This window comes from Anarrhichthys ocellatus, unplaced genomic scaffold (genome assembly GCF_004355925.1).
Source record: "Anarrhichthys ocellatus isolate YVR2014 unplaced genomic scaffold, GSC_Weel_1.0 scaffold4, whole genome shotgun sequence".
NCBI lineage: Eukaryota > Metazoa > Chordata > Actinopteri > Perciformes > Anarhichadidae > Anarrhichthys > Anarrhichthys ocellatus.
In genome coordinates, this window is record NW_022280034.1 from 13,000,571 (window position 1) to 13,023,154 (window position 22,584).

General features: G+C 44.7%; 1 protein-coding gene across 9 annotated transcripts in view; it reads left to right on the plus strand.

Annotated features, from left to right (window-relative positions):
* Positions 1–21,316, plus strand: part of mrtfab (myocardin related transcription factor Ab) — a 39,017-nt gene extending 17,701 nt beyond the window's left edge. For 4 of the 9 annotated variants that reach the window (XM_031843030.1, XM_031843031.1, XM_031843032.1 and 1 more), the window contains 17 exons: positions 4,494–4,559; positions 8,900–8,955; positions 9,589–9,664; positions 10,036–10,203; positions 11,007–11,161; positions 11,340–11,480; positions 11,667–11,735; positions 12,267–12,451; positions 12,850–13,021; positions 13,156–13,539; positions 13,684–14,676; positions 14,825–15,031; positions 15,127–15,207; positions 15,705–15,845; positions 15,979–16,071; positions 18,225–18,288; positions 18,373–21,316. In XM_031843030.1, coding sequence (XP_031698890.1) covers positions 4,494–4,559; positions 8,900–8,955; positions 9,589–9,664; positions 10,036–10,203; positions 11,007–11,161; positions 11,340–11,480; positions 11,667–11,735; positions 12,267–12,451; positions 12,850–13,021; positions 13,156–13,539; positions 13,684–14,676; positions 14,825–15,031; positions 15,127–15,207; positions 15,705–15,845; positions 15,979–16,071; positions 18,225–18,288; positions 18,373–18,944 — 3,623 coding nt within the window. In that variant the 3' untranslated portion in view covers positions 18,945–21,316. Of the gene's footprint in view, positions 1–6; positions 750–4,493; positions 4,560–8,899; positions 8,956–9,588; positions 9,665–10,035; positions 10,204–11,006; positions 11,162–11,339; positions 11,481–11,666; positions 11,736–12,266; positions 12,452–12,849; positions 13,022–13,155; positions 13,540–13,683; positions 14,677–14,824; positions 15,032–15,126; positions 15,208–15,704; positions 15,846–15,978; positions 16,072–18,224; positions 18,289–18,372 lie in introns of those variants that run through there. The other 5 variants (XM_031843029.1, XM_031843033.1, XM_031843035.1 and 2 more) reach the window with 5 other exon arrangements.
* Positions 21,317–22,584: the final 1,268 nt, after the last annotated feature.

Genomic DNA, 22,584 nt, shown 5'->3' on the forward strand with positions numbered 1-22,584 from the left:
TGTGTGTGTGTGTGTGTGTGTGTGTGTGTGTGTGAGAGAGAGAATCAGCTGCAACCAGAGCAGTCTCTCTGCCGCGCTCACTGCTGTGCTCTCGTCCTCCGCCACTGCCCTCTTTTTAGTTCCCTCGCCTCTGCTCCCTTATTGTTTTTTGTTTTTTTTTCATCCACGACTCGCCCAGAGGATTTCTTTCCCCGTCTCTCTGGGCAGAGCAGGGCTGTCGTGACTCGTCGGCTCCCACTGCAAGGGAAGGAGAGAGCAGGAGGAAGAAGAGAGAGAGAGAGAGTCTGAGACGGACCAATCGATTCCTCTGATACAGAAGAGCGAGGCGTTTGGAGAGAAGAGGAGAGGCGGTAGCAGCATTTTTCCTTCACGTTTTGGTTCAAGAGGAGATTTTCTTTGGCGTGTATGGGGGTCATCCGACGCATTTGATTCATGTCCTTCCCTGGGAAGGAATGGACAGCCAATTGAAGGGACAGCTGTTGCAGTTAGGACACATCAAGGACTCTTCTTTCCTCCCCTCTTCAGCCAAAGCAGCCAACATTTAGCACTTGGGAGGAGGACCGCTTTTATAGGAGAAGTTCAATGTTTACAAAATAATTTATCTCCTTTCTGAATGACAATGCTGGACACCAACCATTGCCTGTCCTTTGAGCCCTCCCCCCCTGGCTCTCCTCCAATGGGAGAAGACATGGAGAAGGCAGGACTGATAATGGACCATGACAGACTTGTGTATCACAGCCTGAAAGAAGGTGGGCGATCCGGACCTGCACATAGTCAGTAGAGACGATTCGATTTGTGTTTTTATGTGATTCATTCTACAGGTTCATATCAGGACTTTATGGCTTCACATAAATAGTTTATGGGGCTTTTCTAAAGTTAAGCAACTTGGTTAACTGGCCCATGAAGGAAGGAAGGAAGTACAAGTGGTTGAATGTTCTCTCTGATGAACCTGTTGAATAGACTGACAGACTTCACCACTATGTTCATTCGAGGAGGTGTGTAAATGACTGAGCCTGTGATGTTAGTCACATCGCACATTACTTCAGTCTTAAAGGTGCCCTGTGGATTTTAATGTTTATTCCCAAAAGCTCATTGTGTGCATCCTTGAGACCTAAAGAACCTGTTGAATGCAGCTCCTTCCTCCCTAAAACATTTGCAAAACCTTTTTTAGTTTTTATTTTGAAACCTCCATCGTGCGCCCATTTCACATGCCAGCAGTCTTCTACTTTAATTCCTCTGCTGGCTCGTTGATGCATTTCTTGGCACGTTACGGCCACGTGTATATCAGTGGAAGAGTGTGAGACCGTAGGAGGGATCGTATATGTGGCTTCACCAAACAAAACAGGGACCCACGCGCACAAACATTGCTTTAAGTTATGACCCAACTAGCTACTAATATTTCATACTTGTAAACTCTCATTTTCAGCTAAATTGGAAGTTGCTGCTTTTATTTTTTTCAGTTTGAGTAGTAGTTGCAGTTGTGTATTTTAGGCTGTATCAAATGTGATGGTGTGGCACTCACCGCCTCTGTGCTTGTGGTTTGGAAATATCTCTGAAATAAAAAACGGAGAGGAAAACAAATACTGTCCAAGGGGAGAGACAAAAACATATTTTTCCATTGAAAGGGAAAACTCGAGACAGCCAACAGTGAAATAATATCAAATACAAGCCTAATACAGCCTAATTTGGAATTGTTTGCAGTCAGTGCAGCAGTAAAATAAACTTCAGTTTGTTTATAGCCAACATAACAAGCAAGGCTCAGAGTCATAGAGGACTGACTACAGCTGAAGCTAAACATTCCTATGAGGCTCAAGTGATTGAAGAGAAAAGTGAGGGGAACGAATTCAAAAGCATCGACACATAGAACCAGCTGACGTGTTGCAGTGTCACTGCAGACATGACACTACAGCCGTCGGTTATTGTTCCAGGTGCTTTAGCTAACTGCTAACCTTTGCTAAATTCTTCAAAGGAGCCACGCATCATGTCTAGCGAAAGTGTGAGTGACAAACTGCATAAAACTCTGAAATTGACTCGTCCGTCTTGAACTCTAAGATAAGTAATACGAGTAATATTCACCGTGGCCCCTCCGGCTTCTAAACAGTGCGGCCCTGCGAAGGCAGTAGGAGTGATTCCAAGGTGTGAATGGCCTTGATCTTGTATTGTTCCTGCCCTCTAGCCTCTTTCCGTTCTCACTGATGTGTGAAACATTTGCTGTGGTGAGCCACTGCGTTCAACAGATGCAGTCACGGTGCGACCGATGAGCTCACGCAGAAGAACGTTAACAGGCTTTCCAACGCCGATGCCAAGCGTGAAGTTTGGTCGTGTTTTGGAGTTTGGAGTGTCATCGCGACTCGTGTTCGCTAGCTGGTTGTGTGGTAGTGTGGATCATGTACGTTTCCACCCTCGTGCCCACTATTTCACCCAGTGTGGGCACCAAGAACTTGGCTCTACCTTGCTGACCTCTTCCCTCGCTGACACCCCACATCAGCCTACGGTTTTATCACCACTGCAGCATTTCACACTTGGCACCTTGGTTAGAATGTACGAGGTGTCACTGTGAGACTTCTGCACATTTTTCAAACCACTACGGAAAATTATGGCTGATGCTGATGCTTTCTTTTTTATATATGTACAAACTGTCTCTACCTAACAATTCATTCGGTCGATAAACTGGTGACATAAGCCATTATCTCCTGCCAGAGAAGAGGAATACAGAGAGGAGGGAGTGCAGCAGAGAATAAATAAGTTAACCGGAGTGTCCTGTGACCGTCTGTGTGAGAGAATACAAGAAGAGGAGCATGTGAGATGTGAGGCTGGGATAGAGGGAAAGTGTAAGATTCTCTTTCCCAGAATAAACCTCTTCCCTGGAAGTGCCAAGTGGCTTCGGCATCCTACCCTGCACTCTGCCGTGTGTGTCCCTGTGCGTCTGTTTGTGTGCGAGTGCGGTTTCGGGCAGCACGTTGAGTCTCCTAAGCGTTTGCCCGTGTGTTTGCTGCTGTGGAGAAGAAAATGACATCTTAGCTGCCGACATATACGTGAACTTGCCTGGCTGTGTTTAAACCTCTGACGTGTTATTGCTTGCGGAGGGGAGTCTCTAGTCCCTCACCATGTTGAGCATGCACTCTTGTACGTATAACAGAGGCAGAGCATGACATTTAGTCGCACAGGCTCGGACGTTAATTTATGGAACTTGCGTAGCGTTTCTGTCCAGGCCTGGAACGTTTGTCATACCAGAGGGCTAACTCAGCAGCAGCTATGCAGGACGGCTAGCTGGTTAGCTAGCCTGCGAGCACGAATGATGTCACTTTGTTGGGAAGGAACAGGTGCTGCTTGTGTAGCAGACACAACCCCACCGGTGTGTTACCCTTCATAGCCCTCACATAGCCCTTCACCAGGGACAGCTGGGACACATAAAACAGGAGCCTCATCTGACTGGAGCTAAGCTGAATGTCTGTCAAGGGGGGAAAACTAGTATTTGGAATAATAACAAAGTCATCCCATCCTCTGATTCTATGACGCACCGTAAACTTAAAACCAATATGAACAGTAAGTGTGTCACACATTTATTTCAAAGACGCACAGTGGAAGTATAGTGCATTATCAGTTACTTACCGACCTCAGGACAAACACCCGACCACTAGCGAGTGTCGGCAGTGACCCTGTAGCTGTTCTCGACATTCTTGTCGTGGTCGGTGATGTGTTTGTAGTTGGTTAGTGTTCTGTGTGACTGACTGAAGGGTCACTTCCCTAAATTCTTACTGTGTTGTCGTGAAACTGTCAGTTGCAGCTGTCCATATATAATTGTTGTTTGTGTTCTTTAAATTAATATATTTATTGGCATTTTGTTACGCCGAAGGTCAAACATGGTCCTACTCCTTTTGTTCCTTAAAACTCTCCGTGTTATGTAACGAGCGCTTCCTGTTTTTGCGATCATATTTCTTTCTCTACTCTCTAATGGAGGCTTGTCTTGTTTCAGTCTTCATTCTAACGGTTCCTTTTCTGGTTTCTCTCATCTTTTTTGCTTTTCTTGCTGTTTGCTTTTCTTGCTTTTTTTACAAATACTTCTAATAGTTTTTTTCATTTTCATCTGCAAACAGAATTTTTTTTTTTTTTTTTTTTTTTTTTATGTAAAAAAAAATTTTTTTTTTTTTTTTTTTTTTGAAAAGTCAAGAAACAGGAAGTGTGTAGAAGCCTGCTCACACCCGACTTGTACCCGCCTCCAAGCTTTAAAAAAAGCACAAGAATGGGGAAATGAGAGGATGAATGTGGTGTCAGAGACTGCAGGTCCTCCTCATGTCAGTCCAAATGCATTTAGGTTCCCGTGCATGGTTATGTTTGTAAACGTAGCAGACGGACTGCTGATCAGTGGCCAATAAGAGACGATAAGGAAGCGTCAAGAGCTCAGACCTCCGTCGCTGCAGTTTCTTCTTCTCGCCGGCTGTCACTGACTCTTCTCCTCTCTCTGCCCCCTCACCTCTCCTGTCTCCATGCAGTCCTCCAGCTCAAACTCCAGCAGAGACGTACAAGAGAGGAGCTGGTCAGCCAAGGGATCATGCCACGTAAGTCTCAGCTCCGAGTTCAAATTTTCCGTTTTCTGCAAATGTCCATATTGTATGCTCAAATTTGCTAGTTCCATGCTAACGTATAGATACATAAGGTATCGTGTTACATCTGCAGGGATGCACATGCTCTATACACACCACAGAAAAACCTCCAACTGAAAAACTCCCCTAAAGCTTTAGTGTTGTGTGTAGTGCAGCAACATAGTTGTTGCATTTAGCATGTGGAGGGTGTTAATATTATGATGCTTGATAGAAACTCGGTCAATTGCTTTGTAAGCTAAATGTGCTGCCTGATTATCCTCATCGGCTAGGCCGGATATGTTTGAATTGTGTCTTTTCTTTGTGGGGTTGACATCAGCGTCTCTTCAGTCAACACTATATTATGAAGGTTGTAATGTTGCATCCAGGTTTTTGCTGAAAATGTCTGCCCTTATTTACAGGTGTTAATGGTACAACTGTGTGCGTTCTGCATGTGTCACATTTGTTGGTGTCTTTGCACCACTTAGTGTTATCAAATTTGAGCAGCTTCCTCTTCTCTCTCCACTTCCTGTTTCAGAGTTCCGCACATTACAATAGGCAGAGATACTTTTTTTTGTATTTTCTTCTGTTTCTGTGTTGAACATATTTATGAGCAGTAAGTACCAGGCTTTTTTAAACCAAGACATTTAATAAGAATGAAACACGCTTATCCATCTTCATACAGTATATATTAGGTCTCCAAAGGAAAGCAGGAAACCTGACGAGGTGACTGTTCAGATAGAGATGCACTTGTAGCGTGGCCTTAGGGGCGGGCGGGCGGGCGGAAATTGAAGGGAACCAACAACGCCACCTGGGGACTGACACCCCGGGAAATATAAACTTAACGACCCTAATATATGGTTTAGAATTTATTAAGGGCACACAGATTCATTACCGATATTTGGACAGAGACGTGTTTCGTAAAATGAACATAATATTTAAAGGACTCAATGAAAATCATCAAAACCACCAAAACATGCAGAACAAAAGAAAAACAAGTAAAATGGAGGCAAAACAAGCAGACAAAACAGGCAAAATGGAGGCAGCAAAACAGCAGCAGGTGAACCTACAAATGATAAACAGAGATTAAAAGGGCACACCATGCTGCAAAATAATACAAGTTAAGATTGTGACTACTTACCACCTCAACAAGGGGTAAGTATAGTCAGACAGCAACAAGAGGAGGAATATGTGTGACACTCACCACAGCACCAGGACAGGGGCCAGAAAGGAGTGAGGCCAGGACCACAGGTGCCTTTATAAATGCTGGCATTAATTGGGGGGAGGAGCCTAGCCCGAGGGCTGCGTTCACAACCCTACACTTCCTTCTCTGAGGAGTGTGCCCCACTACACACTCAATATTCAAAGTGAGTCTGAAGAGGGGAAGATGGAGAGGTTATTTGCAAATGTCCAAAAATGAAAAAAGGTCGGTGTGCTTGAAAACAATTTCTTTTCTGGATCCCGTGTTACTCGTTGCGGTGGCCGGTGGAGAAACCAAAAAGTGCTGCACGTCCTCAAAAGTTAGACGTATTTCAGCTGTTGTATTTCAGCTGTCGTATTCCACCACTGCTGTTGGTTAGTGGTAATATAACCCTGGACTAATTAGTCGACGTATCAGTCTACTAACAATGCACTTAAAATAGCTAACCTGGCTCAGCTTGCATTTAATAGCATGGGTTGGGCATGAAAGAACACAGCAGAGTGGACACTCAGACCAGGTACTTGTTTGAGTGGCCAGCATGGAGGCTCACACGCGACCTTTTAGCATTTACACTAAATTTCTGTTTCCTACTTATGCAACAGACCTTACAATTTGACCCTCAAGAGGATTTGTTACACAGAACCATCTTAGAAGCCGTCTTTGTAAACTGTTTTTGAAAAGGGGCAGGCACTTTAAAAAAAACACCTGCTATGATATGCTATTGAGCGGCTACGCTAACCTCTCCAGCTGTCACTATTGCTGGCTGTTCAGCTGTCGTGTATGATATGCTGACGGCCGTGTTGCCACGCTGTAGAGGAGACGGAGAGTGCTGGGAACTGACGAAGGGTCAGTGTTGCCGTGGGATCAAAACCTCACACTGGTTTTGCAAATGTAGGTGGTGTGAATGAGTAACTTTCCACCCTCCCTCCCCTCAGTAACCACTGCTGAGTGTTGTTGAGCAAGGCACTTGAACTCCTACTTGCTGCAGTGATGCTCCTAAATTACTGTTGTTGCACTGTGTTAATATGTGAAGCAGGGCGTTACAAGAGAGTACAGGAGATTATGAGAGGTTAAATGCATAGATATACTCATGTTGCTCGTGTTCTTCACATGGTGTAGTAATTCAACAAGAAACCTGAGTATATCTGAGCTTCTGGCTGATAAATTTGACCATTTGAAAGTTGACCGTTTCTTCTTCAACACCCGAGATATTTTGTAGAGATTGCGGAGTCCGTGTCTAGGTTGTGTTCCCGTTAATGAAAACTGATTTGAAAAAGCTCCGTCTTTGTCAAAGGATTTTAGTTCCACTTTGCACGTTAAGGTCATTTTCTGAAATTGTGCATTAAGAGCAGCATCTCGTAAGGAGCTTTGTTGAATCAATAGTTCATTTTGAGAAACGTGTCCAGCTACTGGTCCTGCTCTTTGGTGTGAGTCTCTGTTCTGTTGTCTTTGACTCTATTGCTTCTTCAGTGTTTCAGCACAGCCAAATACACAAGACAGATGGTGTTTTAATGTTGGTTCTGTGAATTTACAAGTATAAAATAGTGATTGATTGGGCAGACATTCAATTACATTTCATTCTCTCTGCTGAAACAGAATAAAGTGTCAATTAGAGCTCCGTTATGAGAGGGATTAATTCTGTCAGTTCTGTCGTGGGGAAAACTCTACGGCTCGTTGCTGCCCGAGGTTTCTGTTTTTAAATGATGTCACATTTTCGATTGCAGCAAACAAGGTGACCGAAGGCCAATACGAGTCTGATTTATGGACAAACGTCTATCAGTCAACCTCTTATTTCATGAGCAAGCATTGTTGACTTTCAGCAGACAGTAGTTACAGGCTCAGCTGATCAGTTTGTCTGCTGTTCTGTTGTGACCTTAACCGTTGGTTGTATAAAGGTATAAAAACTGGTATAAAGGTCTTCATCAAACGTCAGGAGTTGTGACATGAGCGATGTCACCCACCCAGTCATATGTGGCACACGTACAGTTGACGCCCCACTGTAGCCACAATGTCCACACTCCATTGGCAGGCAATTTCACCAGCTGTTGACCAATCCGATGAATGCCATGTTGCATCACAGCAACTGCCATTGACCTCCCAATATCCTTCCCCAAATACAGTTGGCATCTTTGTTTTTACCTGTTTGGATGCTCTTGCTGTACAAGTCTTACTCGTTAAAATCCTGTGAGTTTAGCTAGTTATGATATTAAATTGCAAACTAATTACAACTAAAAATTAACTAATAAATAACTAATAGTTGTCAATACGTGTTTCCACTCACACACACACACACACCCCCCCCATAGACGCCCACGCTCCCACCTATAGACTACTACGTACATGGCTCATGGCTGAGTGCAGTGATGAATGTAGATTTTCTTCATGTGCAGCAGTCGATCCATCACTGCGCACTCTCCTCCGTCTCCTTGCTCCTTTTTTAACGATCCACTCCAGACTATTAGTCATCAAGAATTCATGTCCCTCAAACTCGCAGCTCCTGTCCATCTCTCAGGCGCTTGACCTTTTATAGAGTTTTAGAAGCCGGCTATCTACAAATCTCAAAATGCACCATGTAAAAACATCATGACGCAGGTTTTTCGTACTGATTTATGAAAAAGAATATATGCACGAGTATTGGCACACAAAAGGTTTTGCTAGCTTGAGAAGGTTAGGTGTGTTGGAGGTTTGGGATTCACCCAAACATCAAAAAGTACCTCTTTTCTCCGTTCAAACTAAAAGAAAGAATACATGGAACAACTGTATGGACTAAGGTCACCAACTGGGCCCGCCTAGAAGGCAGTATGGTTACATTTAGGCGTGTAAAATTGATTCTGTGATTGCTCAGGTGGCTTTTACTGCAGATAATTGTGCTTCAGTCCTGCACACACCGCCTGCTGCAGTGGCCCATCAGCCTACTGAGCTGTCATCAGAGTGTGTGGTTAGAATAGCCCTCCTGACCTTCGCGTCTTGCAGCCACTTCTGCTTTGAGTCTGTCTTCCTCTGTGGCTGTATCTGTTCTCACATTGTCATTTGCTAAAAGGAGCAACACATCTATCATCAGAGTCCCTGTGAGCTGCATTCATCTCCCCTCCATCCCTCTCTCTCTCTCTCCATGCAGCACTGAAGAGCCCAGCAGCCTTTCACGAGCAGCGGAGGAGTCTGGAGCGAGCAAGGGTGAGCGTCTCAAGTACTGTGAGCTTTCTCAGGGGACTCGCTTTGTTGAAGCTTTGCGGGGCAAAACCTTCACGGTGTCTGTAAACGGCATGAATGGCAAATCAATATTGGTCATTGAATTCTACTGTCATTATTGACACTTGAAAAACTTTAGGTACCATACAAAAAGTAGTACGGTAGCACTCTTTAGGTAAAGAGCGGCACAAACCAGCTGCTCAGCATTAATAGCATGTTTGTTGTTTTATAACCCAAGGTCAGATCTATCTCTATCTGCCATCTGGAGATGCCATCATGCAAAGTTGACTTTTGTGGTTGTGTTTAGTTGTAGCATAGTTAGTATTTGCAACGAGAACCATCTTTGCTGACAAAAAGAAACTAAACTAAATGCAGAAACATCACAAATAAGAGTGATGTCACAGTATTGGCAGTGTAAGAGGAAATAATGTATCCGCATATCAGCAGCAGTTCATTGCGGTGTTTGTTAAGGTCTTGTGGCATTCCAGCTATGTGTTGCCTCTCTCCTGTCCTCGTTCTTCTTCGTCTTCCACCGCTCTCTTCACTGTCTCTCCTCCTTTTGGTTGTGATCCTCTTATGTCTTACGGCTGCCACCCGCCCACAATGTGTTTTCCCCAGACCGAGGACTATCTGAAGAGAAAGATCCGGAGTCGTCCTGAGCGCTCTGAGCTGGTCAGGATGCACATTCTGGAGGGTGAGTTTTTATGTAGATCTTAGAAGAATTCTCTTAGTGAAGGTTTAAGTTGAGGGGGGGGGGGGGGGGGGAGGGGACATGAAACTGTATGAAAAAGGAAGCATACGGTAAACAAAACAGAACCAATTCCATGTGATACGGTTCATTTATAGTTCCTATTTTATTTTATACTTATTTTAAGTATGTTCTGAATTTATAAAAACTGTAATTTCTTAGAATTTGACTTTCTGTCTTCATAGATCTGCTCAAAAATACATAAAGGAACGAAATGCCTGTATGCCTCTTGTGTTTACATAGCATGTACCTGGTAGCATCTTGCAGATGAAAATGAATCACTCTATGAATAAATTTGCACGCATATTGTTCTGCTGTGTCCTGCACAGAGACGTCGGCAGAGCCGTCCCTGCAGGCCAAGCAGCTGCAGCTGAAGCGAGCGCGGCTGGCCGACGACCTCAACGACAAGCTCTCCCACAGACCGGGCCCCATCGAACTGGTTCACAAGAACATCCTGTCTGTCGACTGCCCGAACTCACCGCTGGGTAACTACGCGCACACACGTCTCCAAAAAATGCACCCATTTAATTCAAGTCATTCATTCAGTCACTCATCGCTTCATTAACACACAATATAGTCCAACAGATAAACACTAAGGAGCCATCAATAACCATACAGACAGTATAAACACATTCAAGCATAATACAATGCATGCACATTACTGAAACATACAGTCCACCTGCTACAGATCTGAATCTGAACAATCAATGCCGACATGTTCACCTCTATTGTTGAGTTGCTGTTTTACCGCTGACTTTGTGTGCACTTGCACCACCTCTAAAATCTAAATTCCGTTGCCTCTGAACACACCTTCAGCTGTGTAATTACAACATCCAGGTATCTACACACACTTATATATGTAATGCAGTGTTTTAAGGGTGATGTACAAACACACACACACACACACTTCTTTGTAATTACAGGTGGCATCATCCCACTGGATGGATTCAAACTAAACCACACAACCTTTGACTAACAACTCTGTTACAGAAATGACACAATAACTGCGTTTGGACATAGTCCTGTTTTGAAATGTGCGATATCGAGTGTTGTATAACTTCTCTAAAATGAGTCATCGCTGCTCAGCAGTCTGATGAACAGCGATGACTGTGTTTGACTGTGAACGCATTGTGAGGGAGCCAGGAATTGAGTAGGTTTTGCCCTCTGGACACCGTTCATACACCGTTTTCACTAATTTACTGGCCACAGGAATGTATAATAAACCACCGAGAGCTCCCATGATTACCTTGTTTCACTGACTCTGAAAATATTTTGCTCTCCGTCACAGATTCTCAGAAGGGAGAGAGCTCGTCTCTAGACGACGACAGCAGCGATGCTCTGTCACCAGACCAGCTGACCAATCACGACTCTCCCCTCAGTGCCGTCCCTCAGCTGTCCCCTCCTGACGTGCTCACCCAGAACGGGGACATGTCCCCCACACAGGTACCATTGCGGGATGTCATTTCAATCAAATCAAGAGACTCAAAAGCTGATCGCTCGAACTTGAAGTAATTCAAACAAAGAGAATTTCAGTTTGATGAACTTGCCATCGTCGGTCATCAAACAAAAGCGGGTTATGATAAACTCGATCGCTATATTAACCAGAGTAATATCTCCTCAGTTCATCACACAGTGCCCTCCACCTCCTCCTCCACCACCTCCTCCCCAGGTGAATGGGTCCGACTTCTCCCCATTCCCAAGAGTGAAAAATGGAACGATGGTGATCCTAGCAAGCTCCCGCTCCTCTACTGGACATGTCAAGGTGCGGGTAATGCCGGTTATTCCTGTTTCAAGTTCAACATCCTGCCAATGTGATGACTTGTGAATAACTCTGGCCTTAATCTCTATTTGTGGAGCAGCTATAACTGGCTAACTCAATGTCCCCGATCTCTTCATTTTCTTTACTTCCTCCTCCCCCGACCCCTTTTCTCACGCTTTGTGTCAGCAGTCTCAGACTAAGACGAGTTCAGACCGTCCCTCACAGAGACCTAAGAAACCAAAGGACAGCAAACCCAAGGTCAGCAAGCTCTTTGTTTCGTTTTCATGTGAACTGATGCAGGAGTTACGGTTTGATCGAGTGCAAAAGATTGTGTTTGTCAGATTTAAACACGGTGTTTATCACTCATCTAGTCCATCAAGGGGCTCTCCCTGTGGCTTTGTTCTCTCAGAGGAGAGATCCAGGGCTTCTCTCTCGGCTCAACGTTTTGACATTTAACAATCATAAGAGGAGAAATCCATCGTAGTAGAGCATCCGCTATACCCTCAATACACCAGAATGCAGACTTTGTTTTTTTTTCTGATCTGGAAATAATTGCTCTTTGACGGTAGTTATGTTTATAACTTGATTGTTCTGCCTACATGCACTGAATGCATAAGTTTTATTCAGAGATTTCAAGATGTTTTTTTGAATGTCAGCAGTCAGTGAATGATTTAGACCGAGATGAAGCAAGACGAGTGTCACACACTGATGATATCTAATAGTTTAAGTATTAAGTAAAAGTTTTAAAGAGTTGAGTTGCCTCTGAACCCTTTCGTCTCCTCGGTGTAGGTGAAGAAGCTGAAGTACCACCAGTACATCCCTCCAGACCAGAAGGCAGATAAAGAGCGTCCGCCCCAGATGGACTCATCCTATGCGAAGCTCCTCCACCAGCAACAGCTTTTCCTGCAGCTGCAGATCCTCAACCAGCAACAGCAGCACTATAACTACCACACCATCCTGCCCGCCCCTCCCAAGTGAGTGGCAAGCATGACGGTGCGGCGTGGAAGTGAGGATGACTGACTGACTCATTCAAAGTCATCTAGTTTGCCACTCTCCTTTTTTGTTTGTCAAATTAAAGCAGTAATCCTGGTAGTTAATTTGTACAGCACAGCTGGCAGGCAGGTTTCATTATTACTGTCTGCTGCTGGTGTCTGTTCCTTCCACGTTAGTGGTGTCTGTTCGACACGATAGAGCCTGGAACTTAAACTCTAAAGTTCTGTATGTCATTTTAAAAATGATCAATCAATATATTTCCTATTTACCACCATTGCATTTGTGTGATTTTGTGATTTGGCCTCAGTCACAACGTTCCCTGCTTTGTTCAAGAAGAACAAGCGAAATTCATACTTTACCGTTTTCTGCCTCCTCTCAGGCCACCAACCGAGCAGCATCCTACAACCAACTCTGGCCCTTCTCCCTCCCGAAGTGTTCCCACCACGACCACCCCCAACCCCTCCAATCAGAGCGGGACTGCCCGTCAGAGCCAAACTGCATTGGGAGGAGCCAGACCAAGCACTCTGCCCGCCAACCTGGACGAGTTCAAAGTAAGTTAAACACACAGCTTTACCCAGCCAGAAATGATGCTCCACTGGTCTCTTACGTGTGAGTTGTTCTGTTCTCTTTCCCTCTGAGTCAAAGCCTACTAAGTGAGGTACTGGTCTGCTTTCTCATCCTCCAGGTCGCCGAGTTAAAACAGGAACTGAAATTGCGTGGTTTGACCGTCTCGGGCACTAAGAACGATCTTATCGAGAGGCTCCGCAACTACCAGGAGCAAAATGGTGGCACCACAGCGGTGTCCAAAAATGGTAACCCGCAGGGCGCCATCTCAGCTGCTGGCCCCATCACATCCTCTCCGACCACAACTACCACCCCTGACCACCAATTGGGAGAGGGTGGGTTTAAGTTAGATTTGTCATCATTGCCTCAGGTGATTCCGGGGCGGGTCATGCGATTCGGCAGCACCAGCTCCAGCCCTCCGATGTCACCTACTCCCTCCGAGAGGTCATTGGCCGGGATGAGTCCAGATGAGACGAGCTGTAATGGAGACATGTTTGGAGAGATGGTGAGATCTAGATGTAAAGCAAGTAGCCTGTTTATTGGTTGATATATTTGCCAGTTTTCTTTTTGTTAAGAAAACTGGCAAATATTTGAACGTCTTCCTTGAAACGTTTCCCTGACATTCTCTTCTTGGTTCGTCGTCCTTCAGGTGAGCTCTCCCCTGACCCAGCTCACCCTGCAACATTCTCCTCAGCACCCGTCAAACATTTCTCCGCTCTCCAAGGTGAAAGAGGAGATGCAGAGCTCATGCAGCCTCTCCAGGCCTTCACCCGCCTCATGTCAGCCTCCAGAGCCCCTGTCTGGAGTAGCCATGGACACGTCCTGTTTGGACAAGGACCAGATGCTCCATGAGAAGGACAAACGGATCGAGGAGTTGACCAGGATGCTGAGGCAGAAGCAGAGGCTGGTGGAGACCCTCAGGTGCCAGCTGGAGCAGGGCAAGGTGACGGGCGGAATAGTGTTGAAGAGGGAAGAAAGTGAGAAGAGCAGAACTTCAGAGGTTAAACCTCAAACTTTGATAAAAGCCTCCGCCATTCAGCCCCCCAGTCTCCCCAACGGCATCGTGGTGAAGGTGAAGAAGGAGGTGGAGCCTGAGGAGGGAATGGAGGGAGTAACGGAGGCGCTCCAGGCAAAGAAAGCAGCGCAGCCGATGCAGTGCTCCCAGGAGACTCTACTCAGGCTGCAGCAGATTCATCGGCTGCAGATCCAACAAGCCGAGCATCAGAAACAGACGCTGCAGCTCAAACAGCAGCAGAGCCAGGAGCAACTGCAGAAAGTGGCAGACGCTATGTCGAACCCTCAGAAACTACAGCAGCAGAAGAAAGAAGCCCAAATCCTGCTCCATCAGCAGCAGCAGCAGCTGCAGCAACTTATCATACAGCAAACCCAACAGAAACAGCTCCAGGCACAGCAGAAGTTAGCACAGCAGAAACTCGGCCAACAGAGGCTGGTGCAGCAGAACCAGCTCAAAGAGACTCAAGGGCCAGTTCAACAAAGCCATCAGACGAACCAGGTTCAGCTGAAGCAAGTTCAGGTGCAGATCCAGAGGCCTGCAGTGAGCCAAACCCAGCAGAGGAAGCAGCTGAGGGCTCAGCAGCGGCAGCAGGAGAGACAACAAACGGCAGCTGTCACCAGCCAACAGGTAATGTCCAAGCAGCTCTATATAATGAAAACATCATCAACCCTTTAAGGTGGTAGCTAATATGTGGACGTTTTCATTTATGTGAATATAAGTTTTAAATAGAAAAAAAATCCCAGGTGTGAACACGCTGTTTGGATTCCATTTCCAGGTGACCCCAGTCTTCATCAACCAGCAGAACGGCACTCAGATCCAAACTCAGGCTCTTTCGTTAGACCTCCTCAAGGCAAATGGCACACCGACACTGGTCACCGACAGCAACGGCAACCACTACCTGATCGCTCTCACCAGTCACACCACAGACGGACAGAACGGAGTGTCCTCATTGGCCAAAGCCAACGGGCGCATCACACTGCAGGTACGGTGAATCGGCTATTCGTTGGTGGACTGCACAGGGTTAATGATGTGTGACGTAATATTTATCTCCGACTTTCACTTCTCGTCTTCTTTTAGAGGTTGCAGTCAACTCCAAGTAAACTCCCCAGCACCGACAGCCAATCAAAGGAGCCACCAGAGGCCGAGCCAATCAAAAAGGTACAATATAGACTCATTAATAATCATCATTTATCTCATTTATATTTATTCATATAGAGAAAACACATTTATGTTGATGATTCTTCCCTCGCTTTTACTTGATTTTTGAATGCCTCCTCTGTAAAGTGCTTTATACTTAGTATACACAGATATATGTAAACATATAATATACATTGATGAATCAATTCAAAGTTTGAGAACGGGGTATTACAAAAGCCATTCATAACTGAGGAAATTGTCTAAAAAATGTACGCAGCTGTTATTGTTATCCCCAGCTTCTTTGTCATACTGTAGTGATGCAAGACTGTCTGCATCTGCCAAGCAGTAACATCTTCCTGCCACAAGGTGGCACCACTAACAGTTTAAAATCATCACAATCAAATGTGAACCAGCAGTCTGTTACTCAGATGACACTAGCCAATCACAACTTAGTATTCAACATATTGGTTTCTGCTGTTGTGCGTACTAAATACGTCTGCGTCCCTCTCTCCACTCAGGGACAGAAGGCCGGCCTGCACCTGGACACCGATGGCGTACCTCAACCCAGCCTGGCGGTCACTGCTCCGCCCAGTCTGCAGCCGTTCTTTGAAGACATGTCAGACAGTGAAAGCCAAAGCAGCCTAATCTCATCACTTAAGGTAACACAACCCACTCTTTCGCTCCCGTAGTTCCAGTCGTCACGTCCTCTCTTCTGATCGGGCGCGTTGGGAGCTTCATTAACCTTTTCTCCTTGTTTATTCCTTTTATCTTTTCATCACTTCATCCTTGCAGAGAGAGGAGGTGTGTCCGCCTTATGACCGGCACACACTGTTCACCCCTCCCTCTCCCAAACCCAACACCTCCCTTCCTACTCAACGCTCCAAAGTATGTCTTCCAGCATGTCTTTCTTTCCATCTGTCTTTTAGTGCTTTTCTGTCTCCGTCTGTCCCTCCATTTCCTGTCTCTCAGCTTCTCACACTGAGCTGTGTGCTCGTGTTACTGAACTGAAGGCAGTTGGGATGTTTTTGGGCTGAGGGTTGGGAGTGGTGGGATTCACTGTGCTCGACTGAATAGGTTTTCCATTCATGTCTGACTTAAAGGAAAGTCCTCTAACATTTAGGGTTCTACAGGAATGGATTTGGAAGCATTATGGGAAACGCGTCTATGTATTCTGAGAGTGGTTGTAAACTTGCATTCAGATGCGGGACATCAGCAGGTAGAAAAGGTGACTGGTGGTCAGTCAAGTGTTTCAAGTAATGAGAAAGTGAGAATCAAACCACAACACATTGTACTCCGGTCTGTCGAGACTTCATAAAGCATGTCTCTTTGCTGTAGATTCTGTTTTAGTTTCATTTGCAGCTATATATCAACATAAAACCACACAACAGAAGTGAAACAGATGTGTTATTTTTAACCTTTTAGATCCGTGGTTCCCAAACTGGATTCTGCCAGATTGAATACAACGTCTTTCACTGAATATTAACTTTAGTACATTTTATCACATTAAAAAAGGTGACATTTGCATACATTTTTATATGTATATTTCTTTAGCCAACAAATGTATTTAATATTGTTGGCAGAGCAGCAGCTCTAGGATGAAGGTATATTTGTCTTTATTACGCAAACAAAAAAAAATGTTTTAAAAGAAAATTTCTCGCACTGCAATCAAAAATCAAGTTTGTAAGTGAAAATATATGAACTGAGAATAATTTACTTGTTAGTTTTGCTTATGAAACTAGAATCTTTGGTTAAAAAAATTAAATCTTTGGTTAAAAACAAAACAATCTTTGGTTGAAAAAAAAGCTTTGGTTTTGAAACCAAAAGCTGAGTTGGGTGTAGTGGGCGGGGCATACGCTGCTGAATGTACCAGGAGTTTCTATTGGTCGGTTTGACTTGTCTCTCGGTATCTGCATCATCTAAACACAGACGGGAGGTTACGGTGACATGGAGGTAAGTTGACTGCTCTGTTTTGTCAAAATTATTTTAAATATAGCAGCACTTCACTTTGTTCTCATGTTGTTAGTGTCGTGGAGTCTCTTTTTAAGAACGACATGGAGGGCTGCTGTGTTGACATGTAGCTCCCACTGTTTAGATGATGCAGATACCGAGAGACAAGTCAAACCGACCAATAGAAACTCCTGTTACATTCAGCAGCGTATGCCCCGCCCACTACACCCAACTCAGCTTTTGGTTTCAAAACCAAAGCTTTTTTTTTCAACCAGAGATTGTTTTGTTTTTAACCAAAGATTTTATTTTTTTAACCAAAAATTCTAGTTCCATAAGCAAAACTAACAAATAAATTATTCTCAGTTTATATATTTTCACTTACAAACTTGATTTTTGATTGCAGTGCGAGAAATTTGCTTTTAAAACATTTTTTTTTGTTTGCATAATAAAGACACAAATCTACAGACACAAAGCCCTACATCCACACTACTACTTTTCCATTTAAAACGCATGTTTTGCTACGTTTCCGCTGAGCGTCCACACTGATCCGGAGGTTTAGAGCACCGAAAACGGAGCAGTTTTCCGGAAGAAAACAAACAGCCAGGTCTACCAGTGATTCGTTTCAACATGGATAACCTTATTGTCTCTGCTAGCAGCTGTTATGCAGTTAAATTTAGCATTTACTAATGCTACTACTGCCTACATGCGAGGAAGCAGCTGTTATTGGAGCGATTAGCGAGAGGCGTGTCCAGCGGCATTATCAGCCCTACGGAGCAGACGTCTAAAGTCACGGTTAGCGGCTTTGAGGACGATGGACACGATGCTTATTTTGTTTCGCACAACTATTGTTAAGTCCACACAGAAAATGTAAACGAACAAAAGTATAAATGCTCTCTAGTACAACAGGGACTTCAGCCACCAGCACAGCTACTAAACGAAACCGAGGAGACGTGTGTTTGACGTAGAAAACAATATGAACAGAAAACTAACCAAGTGTGTGTTTTAATGCATGTTTGTCTGTTGTGGAGAAGCCAGTGGTGCTGTGTTTACATGTGATTGGTGGCTGACTGAAAAAGAATCGTCTCTGTTAGCAGGAGAACGGCGTCAACAGTCAGCAAATGGACGACCTGTTTGACATCCTGCTCAAGAGTGGAGGTAATAAACTCTGTTACCAACATTAATGAGAGAAATGCAACAAGTCTGTTTCCTCTTTTACTAATGACATGTTTTCTTCTTCAGAAATCCCCGGCTTTAAGGCCAACCCGGACCCTTCCCTCGCAGCACTCCACTCTGACCCACCCTCCCCATCCTCTCCCCCATCTCCCCTCCACCTCTCCCCTCCCACGCCTACAGACCCTCTCATCTCCCCTCAGCCTTCTGTGGGAGAGCCCTGCACGGGCAGCGGCCGCCTGGAGGACTTCCTGGAGAGCACCACGGGCGCCCCGCTGCTGGGCGTGGAGCCCGGCGGCGGCCTGACGCTGATCGACGACCTTCACAGCCAAATGCTGAGCACGCCCAGCATCCTGGACCACCCTTCCACCCCCATGGACACGTCCGACCTCGGCTTCTCCCCCCACTCCACGGGGCTGGATTTTGGCGACCCCACCCTGGACAGCATGGACTGGCTGGATATTTCCATGGTGGGGAGTGCCAGCGGTGGGAGTGGGGGCAGCGGAGGAGGAGGGGGAGCTGGTGACGGAGACGGAGGAACGAGCCTGGCCCCACTGGTGCCGCACACTCCGCCGAGCGTCTTCTCGGCCGATTTTCTAGACAGCACGGACCTGCAGCTGCACTGGGAGTCGTGTCTGTAGCCCCGCACTGCCCTGGACACGCACCCGCTCACACTGTGCACAGGCGCCGTCTTTATTTCACGCACATGTAGAAATATTTTCTATGCTGTCTCTACCACTGCGGGAGGGGGGGCGGGGGGTCACTGGCACATGCAAACACACACTTTTACACAGTTTGCCCTGTCTTACACTGGCTGTTACCTTATGCAGGATGAGGCGAAATACGAGAGAAACATAGAAGTTAAATTCAGAGGAAGGACTTGAACTTGGTAGAACTGAAGTGGACTTTTTGAAATGTAATTCTATGGGGATCCATACAGCAGACTGTTCACATCCAAGCTGATAAAATCCCATTTCCTGTGTCCCGACCTGCATTGTTACCAGATTAAAGAGAGGTCTCTGTAATGCAACATTTCAACCCTTGGAAACGGTTTGACAGAGTAGCGCTGAGGAGGGGCCGACGTTTACCCGGGCTCCTCCACATAGCAGAGTGTGTCAGTGCCTCCTAAACTTTGCACTTATGCTGAACCTGATTGGTTTAAAGGGGGGGTGTCAACAGGTCAACAGTCGAGTCATAATGCTGTCTGAGTGAAAGCCACCATGTGTTAATCAGCTAAAGTGTGACCGAGTCACCTCACTCAACCTGAAACCCATCCTCACTTCTCAAAAATCACAACCGTCATGTATAGTTGTCAGTTGCTTTTGAAATGAACCATATCAGTGGCAACAGTTTGAATTGAAGCCTCATAGGAGGTTGCGTATTATTGGTAACATTATGGTAGACCACTATGTATTGCTGTATATGGGGTGTATATTATCGATCGTCCATATGACTATTTTTCTTTGCTGGTTGCTTTAAGAGTGAAGCTAGCCAGCTGGGGAACATAGGGTGAGGCAGGGCTTCTAAAACACTTGGACCTCATCATTTTTTCTAAAGAAAGAAAAGTTTAAAAAAAATAAATATATTATAAAATCACAATGGATGTGTCTGTTTTTCTTTTACGTTTTCACAGCAGATGAACAAATTGAACAAAACAAAGTGTCCCATATGAGTAAAAAGCCAGTTAGTTCACAAAGAACTACATCTGAGCTTTATTCATTACTTCCTTGCATCTTTAGTGATCTGCTCACTTTATGGTCCAGTAATCCTTGTGACCACAAGAGAGAGCCGTTGTAAAGAATCCTGCTGTATTGAACCAACATTTACAAGCCATCTGAATACCAGCATGGTGGATGGTTGTTTTTTTAATTATGCTCATAAAAAATGCAGATAATTGACAGTTGACATAAGTTAATTTACCCTTTTTGTACTATACTAGTACTATACTATGACTTTTTTTTTTAAAAGTCATAGTATAGTACGTGGGGGAAAAAAGTAAAAAAAAAAGTCAAAGTATAGTCGATCTAAAAAGTAATATTAGAGCATGTAGAAAAAGTCAGAGTATCGTATATAGAATCAGGTCATAGTACAGTGTGTCGTAAGGGTCATAAAAAAGTCAAAACCAGTATTTTGGTGGGAATCCTATATATAGTGACATGTAAATGAGTTTTACAGTTGCCTGAGAAAATGTAAAATGGCGCATATGTTACCCAAATGCTCCCATTCTAATTCTAAGATTCTGCCTGAACACTCCTCTACCAGGACCTCTCCAACTGGCATCAGTCTGTGCACAGTTAATGTTCATGATATGGTTTATGACTGCAACTGCATCATTCCAAAGGGATATTCACTGTAAAAGTGTATAGTTCTGTACGGTGGAAATGAATTGCCTTTATTTTGGTACCGAGACTATTCAAAAAGACCTTGTATTTGCGGAGATAGACTCTCTTCATTTTGGGCGTGTCATTTTGGAGTAGGGCCCGGGTCAGAGGCCTACAGTCGGGTTCAGATTGACTTTCCTTTGTCTCTTCTCTGCTGACTGATTGTTCACTAATGATTCCGTTTATACTTAGTTATGGAGGCGTGACTTAGTTATGTGATGTGTAGTGAAGTGTAGAACTGCAGTCGAAGAAAAGTAAGTGCTCCAAAACATTACTTGTAAAGCAAACTAAAACCTCCTTAAATACAGAATCAAGTGATCATTTTCCTTCACTGGCAAATAGAAAAATAATATCCTGTGGCAGACAGGTATATGCACCTGTATGGTTTGCTCACTCTCTTGCTGTTGGGTTGCACTATTTGGTCGTCTTTTTTATTTATTTCTTACACCCGTACTCTTCAGCTTCAACATTATCCGCTGGGACCTTTCAGACTTACCCTCCCACTTAGAAATGCTGTATTCAGAATGCGTCAGTTCATGTTGAAAGAAAATCTTCAGAGTCTTTCATTTTTTTTATTTTTTTTATCTTATATTTTATTCAACAAAAAGCCAAACCCACCCAAGCATTGTTATATTTTCTATGTAACTCTCTCCTTCACTCATAAAAACCCTGTAGTATCCTCCCATCACTATAGAAACACATTGTAAAACATAAATAATAGACCCTCCCCTGCTCTTCCACAAAAGTTACACGACCCGCACTTCTGCAAATAAGTGAAATCAAAAAAGCCTCGACCCATATGTCGTCTTTCTTTTTTTCTTGTTTTCTAGGCTGTCATCGTGACATATGTCCTGCAGGTATTCTAGCAGAAAGGTTGTCAGTGATCTAACGCATCAGAGGTGAATGTCTGGGTTGGAATCAAACAACAAGAGCTTCTATCTAGTACCACCCTGTTCCTGCAGGGAGAAGTCCCTCAATGAAAAGAGACACTTTGCCAGACCTGAATTAAGGGGAGAGGTGTTGGTAATTAGAGAGCTTTTGTTTTGAACAGTGAGGGTAAAGTGACCTCTTCTTCATCTCCTCCTCTGTCTCTTCTCTGCAACACCGCACTGACTCGAGCCCTAATGCCCCGTTTGACTCGCTCACTCCCTTCTTCCAGCCTTTCAAGTCTCAATCAGCCAGCCCCTCATCGTTTGAGCCCACAGTAGATCTCAAACACACACACACACACACAGATATTCAATGCATAGCACGCAAACATGCAAGCTCAGTACGCTCTTAGAGATTCACTTCACACACACGACACACACACACACAGATATTCAATGCATAGCACGCAAACATGCAAGCTCAGTACGCTTTTAGAGATTCACTTCACACACACGACACACACACACACAGATATTCAATGCATAGCACGCAAACATGCAAGCTCAGTACGCTCTTAGAGATTCACTTCACACACACGGGTCACAGCAGCTCTCTCTCTCTCTCTCTCTCTCTCTCTCTCTCTCTCTCTCTCTCTCTTACACACAGCAGATAAGTCCCGGGGCCATGCCACTAATTATCTACAGTGAGCTCCAAAGGGCCGCAGTGCCACAAGGTCTAAAGATCTCCTCTGTATTCTACATCCCAACTGTGAATATTGAATGGAGCAATTAAAGAAAATTGTGTTTTGCTCCACAAGACAGGTTTGTTTGTGATGATTTTCTTCAACTTCCCTCGAAGAAATGTTCAGCCGTATTGGATCTTCTTGCTGAGAGTCAGATAAGAAGATCGATAACACCCTCACATGTTGTGTGTGTGAGTGAGTAACTAGACCCAAGTGATTATCTTAGCTTAGCATCAAGACAGGAAACAGGGGCAATCCGCTAACTAGCCTAGCTCTCTCTAAGTAAAA